General features: G+C 43.3%; 4 protein-coding genes across 4 annotated transcripts; 2 read left to right on the plus strand and 2 right to left on the minus strand.

The window, feature by feature from the left end:
- The first annotated feature begins 139 nt into the window (after window positions 1-139).
- Window positions 140-3,411, plus strand: EAE98_004874 (uncharacterized protein). The gene is made up of 5 exons (XM_038952495.1): window positions 140-1,165; window positions 1,308-1,466; window positions 1,537-1,798; window positions 1,936-2,753; window positions 2,815-3,411. Exons 1-5 carry the CDS (start codon window positions 890-892, stop codon window positions 2,986-2,988), a joined length of 1,689 nt encoding a protein of 562 aa, XP_038811145.1. The 5' UTR covers window positions 140-889; the 3' UTR covers window positions 2,989-3,411.
- Window positions 3,412-4,731: 1,320 nt separating this feature from the next.
- On the plus strand, window positions 4,732-7,060 carry EAE98_004875 (uncharacterized protein; the record flags this gene model as incomplete). Its single annotated transcript, XM_038952496.1, has 5 exons — window positions 4,732-4,859; window positions 4,916-5,217; window positions 5,343-5,399; window positions 5,452-6,247; window positions 6,307-7,060. The coding sequence occupies 5 exons, from the start codon at window positions 4,732-4,734 to the stop codon at window positions 7,022-7,024; spliced, it is 2,001 nt and encodes a 666-aa protein (XP_038811146.1). The 3' UTR covers window positions 7,025-7,060.
- A 48-nt stretch (window positions 7,061-7,108) lies between these two features.
- On the minus strand, window positions 7,109-9,704 carry EAE98_004876 (uncharacterized protein). Its single transcript, XM_038952497.1, has 5 exons — window positions 9,473-9,704; window positions 9,344-9,412; window positions 8,922-9,287; window positions 7,449-8,860; window positions 7,109-7,322 (listed from the first exon to the last, which is right to left on the minus strand). Exons 1-5 carry the CDS (start codon window positions 9,549-9,551, stop codon window positions 7,272-7,274), a joined length of 1,977 nt encoding a protein of 658 aa, XP_038811147.1. The 5' UTR covers window positions 9,552-9,704; the 3' UTR covers window positions 7,109-7,271.
- A 4,238-nt stretch (window positions 9,705-13,942) lies between these two features.
- Window positions 13,943-14,666, minus strand: EAE98_004877 (uncharacterized protein; the record flags this gene model as incomplete). Its single annotated transcript, XM_038952498.1, has 3 exons — window positions 13,943-14,229; window positions 14,294-14,496; window positions 14,548-14,666. The coding sequence occupies 3 exons, from the start codon at window positions 14,664-14,666 to the stop codon at window positions 13,943-13,945; spliced, it is 609 nt and encodes a 202-aa protein (XP_038811148.1).
- Window positions 14,667-17,655: the final 2,989 nt, after the last annotated feature.

Genomic DNA, 17,655 nt, shown 5'->3' on the forward strand with positions numbered 1-17,655 from the left:
TGACTAGAAAATTCCCACCCATGATACATCCCCTATCTTTTGCACCGCCAAGTCATTATGTGCAGGATTTAAGATTAACAAAGGCGGGGATCTATTTACCATCCACATTGAAATAGGTACAGTGGCTCAAGAAGTGGTTCATATACGAACAGCTAATTTGTCAAATTCATCAAGGACGTGCCAGCCTGCCAGGTCCCCCACGGCGTCCAACGAGTTCAACAAGACCTTTCTTTTACACATGACACCTCAATCTGGGTTCAAATTGCTGAATTGGGAATTTAGAACTTTCGGAGATCTTGGGATTGACATGATCAAATCGAAGTTTAGAAGCTTAGAACTTAGAAGAACGTTTGCTGGGTAAGTAGGGTAGATCGCGGGTGTTCATTTCCCGTCATAATTACCCTTAATCCTGCTATTATTGTAGGTAAATACCTAGTAATGTTGGTGGCACTGCAGTCTGCTTCTTGATTCTTCTTCCTCCTACTATACCTTTCCCATGTCCCCAAAATTTATTTTTACTACCCGTCCACACTCCCAATTTTAGCCTGATTCCATTATCCTTCCAAATCAGTTCCCGGCAAGGTCAGCCCGTTTGGTAGGTAGTACACTTGGAGGATCTCCTATCTACTAGACTGCATCAAGTACAAGCGTCAGGACATCCACCGTGCCAAGAAAATCATATCTCTCTCTATCTCGGGTCGTAGTAGACCACTGACAAGTTTTTGCGTCGATTGTCACTCGTTATTGTGTTCTGCATCAAAGAAAGCAAATTGATTACATTGTCGACGCCAATCTAATCAGCTTCTTCTCTGGGGGTTCAGCCTTCTTTGTTTATATGCGACATTTAAGATAGTGGCGGTATCGCGTTACGAGTTTACGATTCGAAATCATGTTGACCACGTCGGAGAGGAAAACTTCGACGGCATTCGTTACTTGGTCAATGTTGTGGGTGGTGTTGTTGACATCCTTCGTGAAAGATGTTCACGCTGCCACTTCAGACGATTGGAGAAGCCAATCTATATATCAAATCATCACGGATCGATTCGCAAGAACGGATGGCTCGACTACCTATGCGTGTAACAACACAGCGGAACTGTATTGCGGTGGGACCTTTCAAGGAATTATCAACCAGCTAGATTACATCCAGGACATGGGATTTACGGCTGTGAGTTTGTCTATCTCAGCTTCCCTTTACGCTCTTCGTATGAACGATCCTTCTCTCTGTCGTGTCTCGTACGACCGTTGCGACGAAAGACAGGAAAATCCAATAGCCTGGACATCGTGAGCTGACTTGATGCCAAACACAGATCTGGATTTCACCGGTTGTACAGAATATTAACGAAACAACGAAATATGGGCAAGGTTATCATGGATTCTGGAGTCAAGATATCACTAAGATCAACGAACATTTTGGAACAGCAGATGATCTCAAGCTCTTGTCGTCGACCTTGCACGATCGTGGCATGGTAAGCTGCATTCACATTCGCAACTCAATCATATGGATCATGAGCTCTAATTCAATTGTGCGCACTATAGTATCTGATGATTGATGCGGTTATCAACGACATGGCCTACGCAGGGAAAGGGAGCGCAGTCGATTACTCTACTCTAGTTCCGTTCAACAAAAAAGAATACTTCCACCCTTTCTGTTATGTTACCGATTATTCAAACGCAACAAACTTCCAAAATTGTTGGCTGGGAGACGATACAGTTTCATTGCCAGATCTGGACACTGAATCTGACTTTGTCAAGCAAACATGGGAAACCTGGGTAACAGAAATGGTCGCCAATTATTCTCGTATGTACTTCTGATCATGAATCTTACTTACCCCTTGCTCTTTCTGGAAGTCTTGGCTGTGGGGAAAATCTGGGGAATATTCATGCACAATACAATATATTGCAACAAGAGTGGGCTAACATAAACCCAATCTCTAGTTGATGGCCTTCGTATCGATGCCGCCAAACACGTCGACAAGCCTTTCTGGCCTGGCTTCCAACAGGCCGCTAATACATTCACTATTGGTGAGGTCTTTGACGAGCTGCCTACCAATGCATGCGAATGGGCTGTCGATGCTCTCTCTTCTGTCCTCAATTATCCTGCCTGGTATTACATCACATCTATTCTGTCAAACTCGACGAATGGTATGGGAAGTTTAAGCTACCAATTCGATCAAACCCAACGATACTGTTATGATACTACACTTCTCGGTACTTTTAGTGAGAATCATGACGTTGCTCGTTTTGGATCCTACACGAGTGACGTGTCTCAAAGAAAGAATGCCCTCACATTCAACTTTTTTACAGACGGCATTCCCATTGTATATTACGGAGCCGAGCAAGGCCTTGACGGTGGGGGCGACCCTCAAAACCGTGGAGCTCTTTGGCTAAATCCAACTGGGTATGATACTACCGCAGTTCTGTATCAACATATCAAAACGATGAACACCGCGCGCAATGCCGTCAACAATTACATGATAGCAACCAATTACTCTAATTGGAGTCCTTATTGGGCATACAAAGCCTCGGTCATAAAACAAACAGACGACGTATTGGTGTTTAGGAAAGGGATGGTCCATTCGATCGTCACAGCTATCACCAATGTCGGTACCGAGGGAGCGGCTGTTGGACCTTACTATATCGAAGACACCAATTTCAGCCAAGGAAATCTCCTCATTGAAATCTTGAGTTGTAATAGCACTGTCGCAGGAGTCGGCGGATCGTTCACCCTCACCTTGACAAATGGAGAGCCACAGGTATGTCGACATAGTTTCAACGCATGTGCGTAATGTTTATGAGTGCTAATTTTAAAAACAGGTTTGGATGCCGGGCTCCCTTTTGGTCAACACCACGCTCTGTCCAACTCCCATGAAGAATGTCAACAAAACACATGCCTCCTCCACCAGCACATCTCTCTCATCTCACACATCACCATCATTAGGCCCAATATTTACCGCCTTTTTACTATCATCGCTGTTCTTCTTCTCTTAATGACCCTCATGTAAAGCATTGGGTTGCGTTTTGGCGTTTGGGCTTAAATTATTGGGGAAAGGAATAATCGCATAATTGCATGATTGCAGGTAGTTTTTCACATTTTAAGATTGGAGAGAGAGTAATTCAGCACGGGATACGGGTAGGAGTGGTTGCATCGTTGATGGATTATGAATGATTAATAAACTTCATGGTAGGCGATTAGAAAGAACATCGACCACACAAAGTGAGATAAGTTGTCGGAGAAATTCGAATTGTACACAGACATGGGAGATAGAACATGTCGTTACATATTTCTTGTATATATTTTCAAAGAGGAGGACTAAATCCAGCAAAAAAAGGACAAAGAAAGGGGCATGTATAGACGAATCTCAATACAAATGTCACTAATCTTCCAAATTCACATTACCTTGTGTAATAATGTGATTTTATCTCGGTATGCCTTCCACTGTAATTAAATATCCAGCTCCTTGTGAGCTTGCAAATCTACAATTCAATTCTCATTTTATAAATTGAAATGAAGTCTTCTCTCTTGGTAGCACAAAACTATGGGAATTTCACTTCCACAAACTTACACAACATCACACACCTTGGGGCGTACAACCCACAGCCACCAACAAATTTCGTATGCATTATCTCAATACAATATACTGTGAAAAGAATCGTAGGGTGGCTGATAAGGCTGAGTAAAGCATTCTGTGTGTAATGCAGTATCAGGCTCAGACTACCAGATGAGATCAAAAGTAAGAGTTTCATCTGTCAGACGCAGGGGAAATAATTCATCTCATGTAAGTCAGGCGGACGCAGGGGCATTCTTTCAGGGTGCGCCGCTGTGCCCCTCGCCGCTATACACACGGATACGAAGCAACAGCGGTTACGAAATGTCGGAATTATCATTCAGGGGCGTGAACCTTGTTGCTTCAATATGAGCCTGAAGTCTGTAAGAGGATGAGACATTGTATTATTAATATTTGATAGCTGAAGTCAAGAGAAACTTGGTATCCATTGGTAATGCCCTTGGCTTTACGTGGTCGTTTTACGGACGGAGGATTTAGGGCTGGGCCGCGCGGTGGGAGTTAGGTACGTTGTACTGTGGTACGAGAAGACAAGTACCTAGGTATCTGCAGTATACCTGTTATGATATCCTAAGGCTGAATTTGACAGAAATAATATCAGGTACCAAGAGTCCGGGAAGAATATAAAACGTGGAAATTTTCGTATTGATTTATTCAATTGTGTCGTACCCACAAACAAGACTTCTCACGGGTCAGCCAAACTGAGTGTTAAACACCAGCTGCATGCCTCCATTGCGAAAGAAAAATTAGAGAAGGATGACTGGTGACGTCCAAAGAACGAATCTTTACGATCTTCATCAGAGCCTACACGTCTGCCAAGACGATATGTCAGAATAGGAGTGCCGGAGTTCATTGCCTTCCACCGGATGATTGGAGCGCATCTCGTCATCCAAGTCCCGGTGAGGATGCGGGGTATACTTGTAGAATTTTCCGCATTCTCCATTTTACCCCTCATATTGTTCTGCGATATTGGTATCTAATTGATGCAAAAGGTTGAAATGTCTTAGGACGGAGAAATTATAAGTCTAGAAATAGGACCAATGGTACACTGCAAGCTGCATGTGTGGGACTCTTACGAGAGTCCGAGGTAGATAAATGCTAGAAATATCGTAGACAGATTGCAGTTTTCATGTTGGTCTTTTGAAACTATCGTGATTTGATTTTGAAAATGCGCTCTCTCAGTTGTTCTGGGCAGCAATGGCTGCTTCTCTCTTTGCTTTCTCAATCCATTACTGCACTCCCACAGAGTATCAAGCCCCGAATCAACAATGGTTTAGCCATCACTCCACCTATGGGGTAGGTATACTCTTTCTCTCCTGATTTCATTTTCAACATTTCTAACCGAAAACTAGTTGGAACTCTTATAACCATTATTCTTGTTCCCCCAATGAAACTATTATCCATAGTAACGCACAAGCTCTCGTTTCTCTTGGTCTCTCTGCTCTCGGTTACCATTATGTGACTGTAGATTGCGGATGGACTTTGCCTGATAGAGCTTCCGATGGAACATTAACTTGGAATCCTGACCGATTTCCAAGTGGATATCCAGCTTTGGGAACTTTCATTCATGGGCTGGGCTTGGGTTTTGGCGTATATTCGGATTCCGGGGTGCAAATGTGTATGACTGGAACTCCAGCACAAGTGGGAAGTCTATGTGAGTTTATTACTCATTGTTACGGTTAAGATCGCCAAAAGGATCAGTGGAAAAACTAGGCTTTCTAGGAACATTTTCCCAGTTGAAAGGTTGATGCGAGGAAAATGAATGCTGACTGCCAAAAGATCACGAATTGACAGATGCACAAACCTTCGCCTCATGGGGAGCAGATCTACTGAAATGTACACTTCAAATTCAAATCAACACAATGAAGTTTCAAGCTAACAGTCTCAGATGATAATTGCTATTCCGATGCAGCAACTGGGTTTCCAAACACCAATTATGCACCTTCGACATCTCCATCTCTCAGATATCAGAATATGACCAATGCTTTAGCCACTCTCAGTAAACCCATTCTTTTCCAGATTTGCGATTGGGGCGTTGATTTCCCTTCTACGTGGGCTCCAGCTATGGGAAACACCTGGCGCATTACCAACGATATTATCCCATCCTATTCTACTGTTTCACGAATTTTGAACCAGGCTGTACCACAAACATCTTTCGCCGGTCCTGGGCATTGGCTCGATCTTGATATGTTGGAAGTGGGGAACAATGTCTTTACCACTACTGAGGAACAAACTCATTTTAGTTTATGGGCGATTCTGAAGAGTCCATTGGTCATCGGAGCCGCATTAAAGGATCCGTTGACGAGTATTAGCTCTGCCTCTCTGGCTATTCTTAGTAACAAAGATGTTATAAGCTATAACCAGGATAGCTTGGGTGTTGCAGCAAGTTTCCGAAGGAGATGGACAACCGATGGATATGAAGTATGGGCGGGACCATTGAGTGGGAATCGCACTGTCGTGGCGCTCATTAACCTCCAAAATACGGAAAGGACACTTACTTTGAATTTTCCAGATGTGGGACTGCAAAAAGCAGGTACTCTCAAGGATATCTGGGCCAATATCAGTACGAGGAATGCTCTGACCTCGTGGTCTGCGAATGTGGGTGCCCATGGAACGATGCTTCTGGAACTCGGGGGGACAACTGCAGCGGGTACATATGCTACTGATGACGCTGCTGTTTCTGGGTATGTTTATCACCGTAATTCTTTGTTCTATCTGTAGTACTTGACTAATTTGATCGTAGCTCAAACATTACATTTTCTAAGATCTACGCCCAAACCTCGAGCTCTAACTATACTGCTACACTACATTTCAATACCACATCCACCTCCTCAACGACCTTCACTGTCGCCTCAAAAAAATACACTCTTCCCGCTGGCTCAACTTCCCTCGCTATAGGCCCCCTCTCATTCACAGCATCAAGCACAAACACCCTATCCATAGTCTCCTCCTCCACTCTCCTCCCATCCACTCTCACCATCACATCTCCTCCCGCAACATTCTACTCCTCATCCAGCATGAGTATCTCCGGCACCGCCACGCACGTAACATGCAGCACCAACTACTGTACTCCAAGCGGCACCAAAATCGGCTATTTAACGCCCAGCGGCTCCGCTTCCATTACCGTCAATTCCCCTTCAACATCTACTGCCACTTCTTCTACAAAATACCTCTCTGTGTACTTTTGCAATAACGATATCGCATTCAGTACATCGTGGACTACAGGCACTAATACAAGAAATATGACGATTAGCGTTAATGGCGTAGTGACACGCGCAGAATTTCCACTGAGTGGGAAGAGTTCCGAATTGTTCGGGACAAAGGGGTGGCAGGATACGGGTATCTTTGGGGTATTGACTAGTGGGTGGAAGGTTGGAAGTAACGTTTTGACATTTGGCAATGCGGCGGGAGGATTGGTGGATTATGCGGTGGATTTGGTGGGGGTGGATGTTTATTGGTGATATACTGGCGCTGACAAAATAAATGGAGGAAGGATTCGTAAATCACGTAGTCGCACTGGTATATATATCTCTTGGAAATTGCTTCAAGTTCTGGTAGAAAGTAATATGTGCATTGAATTCATGAATATATACAGCTCAATCTATTGGTCGGAACTATATATATGTACACCAAAGCTCCTTGATTCAAGATATTCACACGCCATGATGTACTCTGTAATTTGCCTCACTCCATTTAGTCATTCCACGCTTATGTGAATGTGATGTTCACGCTGTTCTGTCCTTGGATTCTCGGGAAAAACTATATCGGCATTAGTATTGTATTGGGTCTGTTGTGCTTGAACAGGAAGCGAGGTAAATGAAGGGGTAATATGGAAAGGGAAGCGAGGTATGCCAAATTACCAATCCAATTTTAGAAAAAACTTACTTCAAGTGTTAAAATAACCTTCTGAGATGAGCTACTGATAGCAGTCAATCCCGCAACAGGAATCGTCAGTCCAGCACTACTGCTCGTCCAGGCGCCCCAGGTCCATCGAGCTTGCTGTAATGGTCCCAAATACTGGGTCCAAGCATCACCAGAAACCATGTACGACCCATCTGCATTCAGAGCCTTGATAGCTGCGACTTGTGGTAATCCCGCATAATTAATTGGGATTGTGAGGTCTGTAGTAGTTTGTTTGGTGAAGGAAGTTTGCGAGAGGGTTGGAGTAGCCCATTGCACGATTTGTAGCTGGGAGGGGGCGCCAGCAGAGAAAGTCAAAGTCAAGGTCGCTTTGATACCGGCGGCTGTTGTGGCGGAATAGAGGGTTGCGAGATAAGCTTGAGTGAAAGTTAAGACACCGGCTGAGGACATGCTGTACGAGGTGGTTGCTAGTGTTGTGCCCGTGGAGGTTTTGATAGATGTCAGGGTATTTCCGTTTAAGAGATAAGGAACAGATTGTGCGACGACAGCATCGCCAACTTTATGGAAGAGATAAGCTGAAGAGTTCCAAGAGGTGGCGAGATAATCTGTCGAACTGTCTGCGAGTGAGTTGGAGACTCCTTTAACACCGTTGAAAAGTATAGACATGGAGATAGGATCAATCCAGGTATTTGTAGTACGATCCAAGAAATCGAGTCCATTGTCCCAGATTAAATGAGCAAAATTGAAACTCTTGGCGGTTTTCACAAAATAGTCTGTATACTTCCATCTAGCGGCAGGCTCAACAAATTGAGGTGTAGCTTGCCATTCTCCAATCAATGTCGGGATGCCTGTGAAGTTACCTGCGAATTGTTGGAAGTCTGATGTCAAAGTGGCTTTATCGGCATCAGAACCCCAGATGGTATCTCCCCAAGCGTCAAAGATCAACATGTAGGGTGAGTAATAATGGAATTGAAGACCCCAAGGTTGACTTGTATAAGTTGTGGGTTTGGTGAACCATTGCTGAGTGTAAACTGTGTTCATCTGAAGACCTGAAAGGGTGACAACTCTTTGAGGGTTGTAACCTCCAGCCTTGTTGATGGCCGTAAGGAAGAGAGTGTTGAGTTTGTTAAGTTCGTTCGCATTCTCTTGTGTTGTTCCAGGTGGCTCATTGATAGCTTCAAAGAGCAATTTACTAGATTTGCACTTCATTCTCGTTCCGATTTGAGACCAAAGGGCGGAGAATTTCTCTTCGATCATGGTAAGATTGGCCCCACTAGCAGAGACATCTGCCCAAATCCAAGAATCATGATGGACGTTGAGAATAACGTACATTCCGGTAGCAAGGGCTTGGTCTACGACTGTTTCAACTCGGTCCATCCAAGTGGTATTGACGGTCCAACTGGGGGAAGAAGTTACAAAATGATACGCCCATGTTACTATAAATCTTGTCAGTACTTTTGAAATCATGGATGAGATGGAATTGGAGTGAGATTTTACCTGGTATTCTGACACTATTGAATCCCTCAGCCTTCACTGTTGAAAAGGTAGCAGCAGTGACTGCAGGGTTATTCCAGGATCCTTCATCTGGAACAGCATCCAATGTATTCCCGAGATTCCACCCTGGATTTAATGCGGCGAATGCGGCAGAAGCAGTGATTGGGGTGAATGCAGCAGTGCATGCCGATTGGACCGTGGAAGTTGCCGTCGAACTAGTTTTCGAGGATGAAGTTGCGGATGTGATTGGCTTAGAGGTTGTAGATGTTGTTGGTATAGAAGTTGCGGATGTGGTACTGGACTTCGTTGACGTAGTCAGAGTTGTCGGTACTGCAGTGGTAGCAGTACCCGGAACACACTGAGAGTAATCTACAGAAATGAGTATTTCTTCGTCATGTAAAGGTACAACTTGATGGGGTTCTTACACGAATTCTGAGATTGGCAAACATATCCAGTAGCGCAGGTAGTCGCCCCAGTCCAGCCATTCCCACCACCTATCTTTAAATCAGTAACTAGGTATCAAGAAATGATAACACACGTTGGTGGAAATTTACATTGAGTATATCCTGCAGCCTGGGAGTATACTAACTCCACTGCCAGGGACAGCACGCTGAAAATTGCAGCAGTTTTCATGGCTTCAATGATACCTCTATCAAGATAGGGAGATTAGAGACAACTACTTCTAATAGATTAACATCAATGGGACAATATCATCTTAAGTACTTTAGCACATATTGCAATTACTGTACAGAATGATCCCATAACAATCCCGTCGGGCCATGGCATCCATTCACTTGATCGCCAGACTGAGTAGGGAATCCGTCCGTAAATTAAAAATGCATTTACTAAAAACTTCAGCATGTAATCCCCGCATACTCGGCAACAGATCTTCCGCCCCTTCATGGCTCGAAAGAGATATCACGAGGTGAATTAAAGGGTTATTATGTACGGGGCTCCCGGGAGTGAATTGAAGATATGGTTGAAAAAGGTTTAAGACAGATTGCCGAATGTCAGGGGAATCGCTATGATAGGGTGTATGATAGGGTGGGTAAAATGATTCTTCAATATAGGATATTTGCCGCCAAGAATACTGCCGATATGTGTCGGTGGCAGCGGCCCGGAGTGTGGGGAAATGGACCCAAGAGATTGTTCTCGTGATACATGAGTGAGATTTAAGGAAGTAAGATGGAAGCATTTTGGGAATAGTTACAGCTTGGTTGTAACAAGCCAGATACGACTGTAGCGGTTCCACTTGAGACCGGCACATCAGATCTCGCCCATTCATTGTACTGAGTTTAGAGTTCAGCAAATGGGAATAAAGATGGGCGGGTATATTGTGAATTGTGGATTTGAATAGGTCAATCGTGAAGAAGTCCAATATTGTATATTATCCTGCCTCGCAACGGCTAGGGAAAAAACGAACACCAAGCTCAAAAGAAAGAGAGCAAATCTGAAAATGGCTCTCTTCCACAACCGAACTTGAATTTATTTCTGTACTTTGAATACCTTTGAATTGACCGATGAGACTTTTTTCTTTGTGGATCTCTTTTCCTGCCAGTTCCTTATCTCATCCTCAGACCACACGGTGATTACATAATTTTTTGGCCTTGATTTCGAGGCAGGGGCCTTCCGAAGGTTTAAACGTTCCCCCGATCCCTGATTGGCCGAATTTTTTTTGATTATTAATAAGCACAACACCACCAAAAAGATCAATATAGATATTATTCAGAATTCGATAAAAAAACGTTCTATTGACGAAGAGGGTCTGAATATTGAGATAACCAGTTCCAATTGGTGAATAACAAGCATTGGGGCAGAGCCATCACGTGAATGAGCCATTATTCTCCGCCAGCAATAGAATTCTTTTACCACGGCTCGCACGGGATTATATCAAAATATTGACACTCAAATATAAGATTCTGTCAACGCAATACATGAGTATGATGATTTGATTTTGTGATGATACTAGCATTTGGTTAGGTTGAAATTGGTGACAATGATCATGTCTAATTCTGAGAGGACTTAATTTGGTATTGTAAGGTGTGATATCCTCCGGCTAATTCCAGGAGCACAGAAAATAGGATATATATTAGACCAGACGGGTATCCCGCATCAAACACTTGGGTTGCTGGCGCAATGGTAACGCGTTTGACTTCGATTTCTATTAGAGATAATAGTTCTCTCCATCAAAAGATTACAGGTTCGAGCCCTGTGTGACTCGCTTTTGCGAGTCTGGAGGTCTAGGAGGATCGTTTTACAGTTGAATTTGTAAGAAATAGTTGAGATTTGAGGAAGTTGTACAAGTTTGAAGTTTTGGTGTGATAGTCAGCTCTCTATTGGTAAGCGGCCGCCTAGTTCCTACAAGAACTTCCAAGAAGGCTTTATCTATGAGTTGTGAATTCAAAGCGAGAGAGCGGGTGTTCGTAGGGTACAAGGAGATTTAAGAGACTACCTTCCTAGCTGGGTAAATACGAGGAAGTGGGAATAGCTTCCAATCAAATGTTTCTACACGTTGATGATTAAAGCTACCTATCTTTTCGAACTCTTGATTTGAGCAAAGCACATAATTTTAGAGGTGTTCTTCTAAACTTTTAAGTTTTCGAGGTTAATGATATCTTATAAAATTCACAATAGCTCAAAAAGCACTCAACCGATTAAAAGCGAGGACAGTATTGTATTTTCTAGTCCCTTCATATAACTTTGTTCAAAACATGGACTGAAACACAGATCGAACTCAAGGTTTTGTAAGGCCATTAAACAACAATTTATTGGATTGTGATATGTTACGCTATCTACACTTTTATACAAAATCCGATGTGCAAGATGTGGGATTATTCGGCACGGAACCAAACTGCCAAGCCCTAAAATATTCCACGAAAATTGAAGCCTTGGCACCACATTTTTTTTCCGGGCCCTAAAGCATATGAGCCAACCCAGAACAAGATCTATTAATATCACATCAAGATACCTCCTCTCCTTTCAATCTTCTAAATCATCATCTCTCCCTTGGCCTAGTCCCCCGACCTCAAATTTTCGAATTTTCATCCACGTCATGCTATCAACATCACTTCAAATAGGTACATCTTCACTTCCTTGTATCTGCATCCAGAATTGGAGTACACGCTTCTATGACAACGGCATTCACCAATCAAAAATATGAGGGTTTCTAGCGCAAAGGCATCGCGCCTACCTGACTCCGATTGCGTTTCGGAAGCGTAAGCTACCGTTGGTATGCAGGAGACTCGAGATTCGAGAAACACGAGGCAGAAGGATACAAGCCTGACCAGGAGGGTGGAAAAACTTCCATCTGAAGTCGGCGGGTGGCTGATTGAGGTAGGGTGTATGGATATCATGCCATGGGTTGATAAGTTGTGTGGGTTTGTATGTGTGGTTTCTTTGGAGACAAGTGAATCTGAGGATTTCAGACAAGTGGCTCTCCGAGCCTGTCGCTTGTCCATTTGCCTCGAGATTTCATCATCAGTATTGCCCTTTGCTCTCTACTGTCTTTGGATTTCCTTCTCGGTGAGAAATTTCGCAATTACATCTCAATTAACTCGAGTCAGCTGCTGTCAAAGAAACAACTCTTCTTGGAAACCCCTATAGAACTCAACGTAAGATATCATAGCGGCGAAGAAAAGGCGTTGAGAATTCTCTGAGGAAATTGTCTTCTCCCAAAAGTGTAGGGGAAACTCGGAGAATTGTTTTTTTTTCTTTGAGTATCCAAAAACAAGTCATTTTGTTTCCTTGAAAGAAGGTTACCGATAACAAAACGTCTCCGATACCCAGACAAATGGCAAAAAATGGAGTTTGAAGAGGAAGATGAAGTCGCGGTTGTATAGATCGAAGAGTCAAAAGATACCGCAGAGGTTATAGCGCCCGGAGAGACTGAAAAGTAAATCTATTGCAATTTGGACCACTCCTAATTTACCAAATAGAAAGGAAAAAGCCAAATAGACGTTCAGATTTGAATCTACTCATGAGTCCAAAACCCGAATTCAGGAAAATGTAACCAGTGGAAAGGTTTCATCTCCAAAAGTTGCTACCAGCAGTGATAGAATGGATGTCAAAAGGCATTTTGGACAAGGGCGTTAAGCCTATAAATATTGATCTGGTCGAGTTTAGTGAGAGAAGTTTTGTCTCAGGGGCTGCGGCAAGCGTCCTTGTACTTTCCATCAGCTCTCTCATCATCCTCGTTCCAAATTTATACCGGAGATATATCATCTCATTGTCGCCTCATTCTCCTTTCCCTCGCGCCCCCTTCCCTCTCATCCCCATCTCATCTCCCTTTCTCTTCCTTTCTCTTCCTTCCCCGCCCCCCTATTATCGCCTGCTTTCTCTCTTTCTCTCTTTCTCTCTTTCTCTCTTTCTCTCTTTCTCTCTTTCTCTCTTTCTCTCTTTCTCTCTTTCTCTCTTTCTCTCTTTCTCTCTTTCTCTCTTTCTCTCTTTCTCTCTTTCTCTCTTTCTCTCTTTCTCTCTTTCTCTCTTTCTCTCTTTCTCTCTTTCTCTCTTTCTCTCTTTCTCTCTTTCTCTCTTCCTTCTCCCTTCTGGTAATGATGCCCGGCTGTAATGTATCCCGGCTGTGATTAATTCTCCTGTCGAAGAGCAACCCTTCCCCTCGTGGCCAAGGTCACCAAGCACTGAGTAAGAAAGCTCTCTTCCATCTTTCCACTTCCCATTCTTATATACCAGCAAGGCCGCAAGCCAATTATTAAGAATGATGTCCAGCTTTTGGATTCAACGTCGCTGCGCAGGACGGCATGCATGTTCTATTTTCCTCTCAAATTATGGTCATCTCACACACCCAAACGATGGCGAACCCTTCATTCAGTCGTCAGACTCTTGACTCATGATCAGGCAACCTTCCTGAAACAATCCATGTGTTTCATCGCAAGCTTAGTGGCATGGCATCGCTATTCCGTGCAATATACACAAGACCTGTAAATGAAAATCTTCAACATACTCGCTTTCACAACTCCTCAGTTGACCCATCGGAGCATATATCTGAAAGAAGAAGCCTGTGGTCATTACATACCAGAGAAAAACTGCTGCGTATTTCTCTTGTCATCAACTGCATCCTCGTCAGGCTCAGCTGTTAGTTGTAAGCGATTCATCTCGCTCCTTGCGAGTCTGGGGTGATTGTGCTTTCTCTGTTTATCCGAATTGTTTGCCCGGACCCAGTCAACGGATCTAGCTTTTGATGGACAGTCCCTCGTTCTACATTTATCGGCGGCGTTTACCTCCACCTCAATTATTTTCGAGTTCATTCCATCTGCACCGACATCTATACACTCATTAACTGTCACAACCCGTTCTAGAGTTTAGTTTCCGATGGTTGAAACCTGCGCTGTCAAAAGAATGTCATCCAAACCTTCAACCTTTCAGCTCGATTATTTTCAACTCGGCTTTCTTCCTGTTACTCAAAGCTGAGGAAAGAGCTGTGAGAGTCTTTGTATCTATAGCACAAGTCTCCTGTTCCGGTATGAAGGTATACTCAGTATTGGATGTCTCCCAAAAGCTGAGGCCATAGAAAAATATGTAGTCACTGGCGGTTCGTTGAACAATATGCTGGTAGGTACTCCTAGGTTGGTGTATGTGAGAGATGAACCGCTCTGATGCGGACTAGTTGTACCCTATCTCGACCAAAATCTTGCGCTCGATCCAGTTTGGCTGATATAATTCTACCATCCGGCCCTGACTGTCCGCATATTTCTTTCGAAAGATCTGTTCGGAGTGGGCGTCAAGCGTCATATTCAGCAATGATCTCTCAGCATCGAAAATTGAGATGTCGAGAGCACGAGTGTGAGAATTTAATCATCATAATGTCAGGTACAGCTCTCGAGCTCGTCTCGTTGGCTCGTTGTTTCTCTTGGGCGAATTGATGAATGTGCTTTTATATCAACCATCTGCTCGGTTTTGTGGTTGTGCAAACAGTGAATAGAAGCGGAGTTGGACCATTGAATCAACCACATAAAGGTGAAGTTTTTCAAGGTAGCGCGGCTTGGTTTAGAAAGCATAGTGTGGCCATAGTATCGTGAAAGCCGATCTCAAACATTCTCGTTACAAAGAGCAAAATCATTTCCATTTCATATTGAGCAAGTGTAACTGTTTGAGTAACGTATCAAGTGTAAAAACCATGTGTATATCAATTATAGACATAGAAAACTACCATCAAGCCGTTGCAGGCTTCACAATCGCGCCCTCACTACGAACCTCCTCCCAGACCAACTTGAAGTTGCTAACTGTGTTTTGATACGCAGCAACTGCCCGAGCCTGCACTCTCACTGCTACTTTCAAAGCTTCCCACGCCATCATTTCTACGTTTCTGCTCGCAGAAAAACTACATGAACCTTAGCATTCTGAACCACGTGTCAAATTTCGAGACAGAAGGATAACTTACTTGACTTTGACAGAGGGAAGAATTGTCGGTGACGTTAGCTTGTCCGAAACATCTTGCGGGATGATAACTCTCTATCTATGGTCATTAAAGATAGAATTGAAGTGAAGGATGCCAACTTAATCTTGGTAACGGTCTCTCCCGGTCTGGTCGATCGCGATGGTAGTTTTTCGCACGGGGAATTTTGATGATGACGGTTGCTGATCTTTGGAGGAATTGTTAGCATTTGTCGCATAACGCAGTGTAAAATGTGAAATGTAATCAAAGAATGTCAGTATACAAGCTCAAGTTGGATATGTCAATTGATGGCTGTATCAATTGATGGATGATCTTGATGAAGCCAATTGAATTGATTGATGTTGATTGAATTGATGAACCATTCGAAGGAAGGATGGTAATATTTACAAAAGCTCTTCATTTTCTGGGGTGGCATTGAAGAAGAAGAGGAAGAGGAAGAAGAAGAATTGAGAATATTATCTAGGCATGGTGGGACTTCGCTAAGAATGAGAATTTTGAAGGAAGAAGGAACCAGGACATCAGGTGATTCTCACTATGTATGAATATATTGGTGATGGTGGTAGTGGTGGTTGCCCAATTTGGCCGTCACAAAGAGGAGGTAGGCATCACCATCACTTCACCTTCATATTTTCAGCATTTTTAGTCGTAATTACACGGCGAAACCAAGTCAGAACTGATGACCCAAGAAGGGAACCCAGAGCCAAACATACGAGTGATTATTTTGAACTCACAAGAGAACAAGACAAGTGACACTATCATTGAGGTGTAACAGGCTCTATGAAAAATACTTCATTACCTGCACATTTGCTTTTCTCAGTATCTCTCTCGAACATCCAATGTCCTCGGCGGATTCTTGAATGTCTATCTCAAGATCACCCCCTCCTCCATCTCTCTCGCTATCAGTCTCTAGCTCCATCTTAATCTCAACGCCTTATTTCTTCAGTGTCATTTCGAACTCTAGCTAAACACTCCACTGGCTTTTCTCATACAATGACATTATCTCACCTTCATGAAATCTGCCGACCCTGATTCGCTGATTCGATATATGGCACTATAGGTATGCGTGCTGTTCGCCTTCAACCCATCATACGTCGGAATACCTATACTAACACGCATTATAGAATCCAGATCGATCAATCGTGAACATTCGCAAATTCATTCGAAGAACGTTTGTACTTTCTAGAATCAGTGGAGAAGATATGTTTAACTCGACGAGTCTGACTTCAACGAAGACATCGCTCAAAGCTTTGAAGCAGGATAAACTTCTTCATTGTCAAACCAGCAAGGGTTTGAATGTTTAAAAGAAGTTAAAAATCCGAAAATATTTTAACATTCCAATCAAATTTAATATCTCAAATCATTTGAATGTTATGTTTGAATTGGGGGATTTGACAATCCTTGTTTTTGGACTACAGTCCAGACTATTGGTCACTCTGTGATCACAAAACAATGATAAGTTGTTAGGACTTTCCTTTGCAGTAAGGCCGAATGTGCTTAAGCAACTTCATTCTAAAAGACGATATGTTCGATAGATACGGCAGGCTTTCTATGACACTGTCAGCCAATGGATGAACGAATATCAGTATCTTAAGGATAAGCACCTTATTTCGATCATCATCATCATCATCCACGTCATCAATAATGATCACTGTTGCCTCAAATTCGCATGAAAGGCTCCAAAGTCGCTCTACGAACGGGCTACTCCATCTGGTTCTCGCAATTTCTTTCTGAAAACGATACTATGAAAGATAATACAGCTAGCAGTGAGCCCCTCAATAGCAGCCCCGATGCTGAGATCGAGATAGTTGGTACACTTCAACCAAATCCAATATCGCGCTCTCTACCTGAAGGTTCTACTGTTACAGTCCGACTCGCTTCGGAACTTTGACTCTCCACTGTCGTTCGACGCAAAAAGTAGGTCCATCGCCCAAAACCAGACAGTTTCAAGCGGAGTCCACATCTACCATACGGATGACGGAACAGGAAGCCTCCCCCGAATACATATCAATGCCCCGATGGTTGACGTCAACGTGGGTGAAGATCTGATGACTCTCTATCCCGAACTCACTGTTTCCGTCGATGTTACAACCGAAGTCTATTCTAAGAAAGCTCATGACGGTCAAATGCAACAATATTTCTTCCGCGGCAAATTGTCTACCATGGAATTTGGGGATAAGCATGTGATATTTCTTGGTGCTGGACGTCAGCCAATGGTGTGGCTATATTGGGGTACCAAGGAAGATATTATCGAGAAATATGTGAAGAACAATGGCCATGCTGGTCACACTGGAAATTGCAGTAGAAGTTTCCGCAGCCGCGGTTATG

This window comes from Botrytis deweyae (genome assembly GCF_014898535.1).
Source record: "Botrytis deweyae strain B1 chromosome Unknown BDEW_009, whole genome shotgun sequence".
Lineage (NCBI taxonomy): Eukaryota > Fungi > Ascomycota > Leotiomycetes > Helotiales > Sclerotiniaceae > Botrytis > Botrytis deweyae.

Excerpts from the sequence above, each read along its gene's own strand:
- EAE98_004876 (XM_038952497.1), bottom strand. The coding sequence starts at position 9,551 with ATGAAAACTGCTGCAATTTTCAGCGTGCTGTCCCTGGCAGTGGAGTTA. Across the intron at positions 9,413-9,472 it reads GGCTGCAGGATATACTCAAT|GTGGTGGGAATGGCTGGACT; the intron begins GTAAATTTCCAC and ends ATTTAAAGATAG. Across the intron at positions 7,323-7,448 it reads AGGTTATTTTAACACTTGAA|TTTTTCCCGAGAATCCAAGG; the intron begins GTAAGTTTTTTC and ends ATGCCGATATAG.
- EAE98_004874 (XM_038952495.1), top strand. The coding sequence starts at position 890 with ATGTTGACCACGTCGGAGAGGAAAACTTCGACGGCATTCGTTACTTGG. Across the intron at positions 1,166-1,307 it reads AGGACATGGGATTTACGGCT|ATCTGGATTTCACCGGTTGT; the intron begins GTGAGTTTGTCT and ends TGCCAAACACAG. Across the intron at positions 1,467-1,536 it reads CCTTGCACGATCGTGGCATG|TATCTGATGATTGATGCGGT; the intron begins GTAAGCTGCATT and ends TGCGCACTATAG.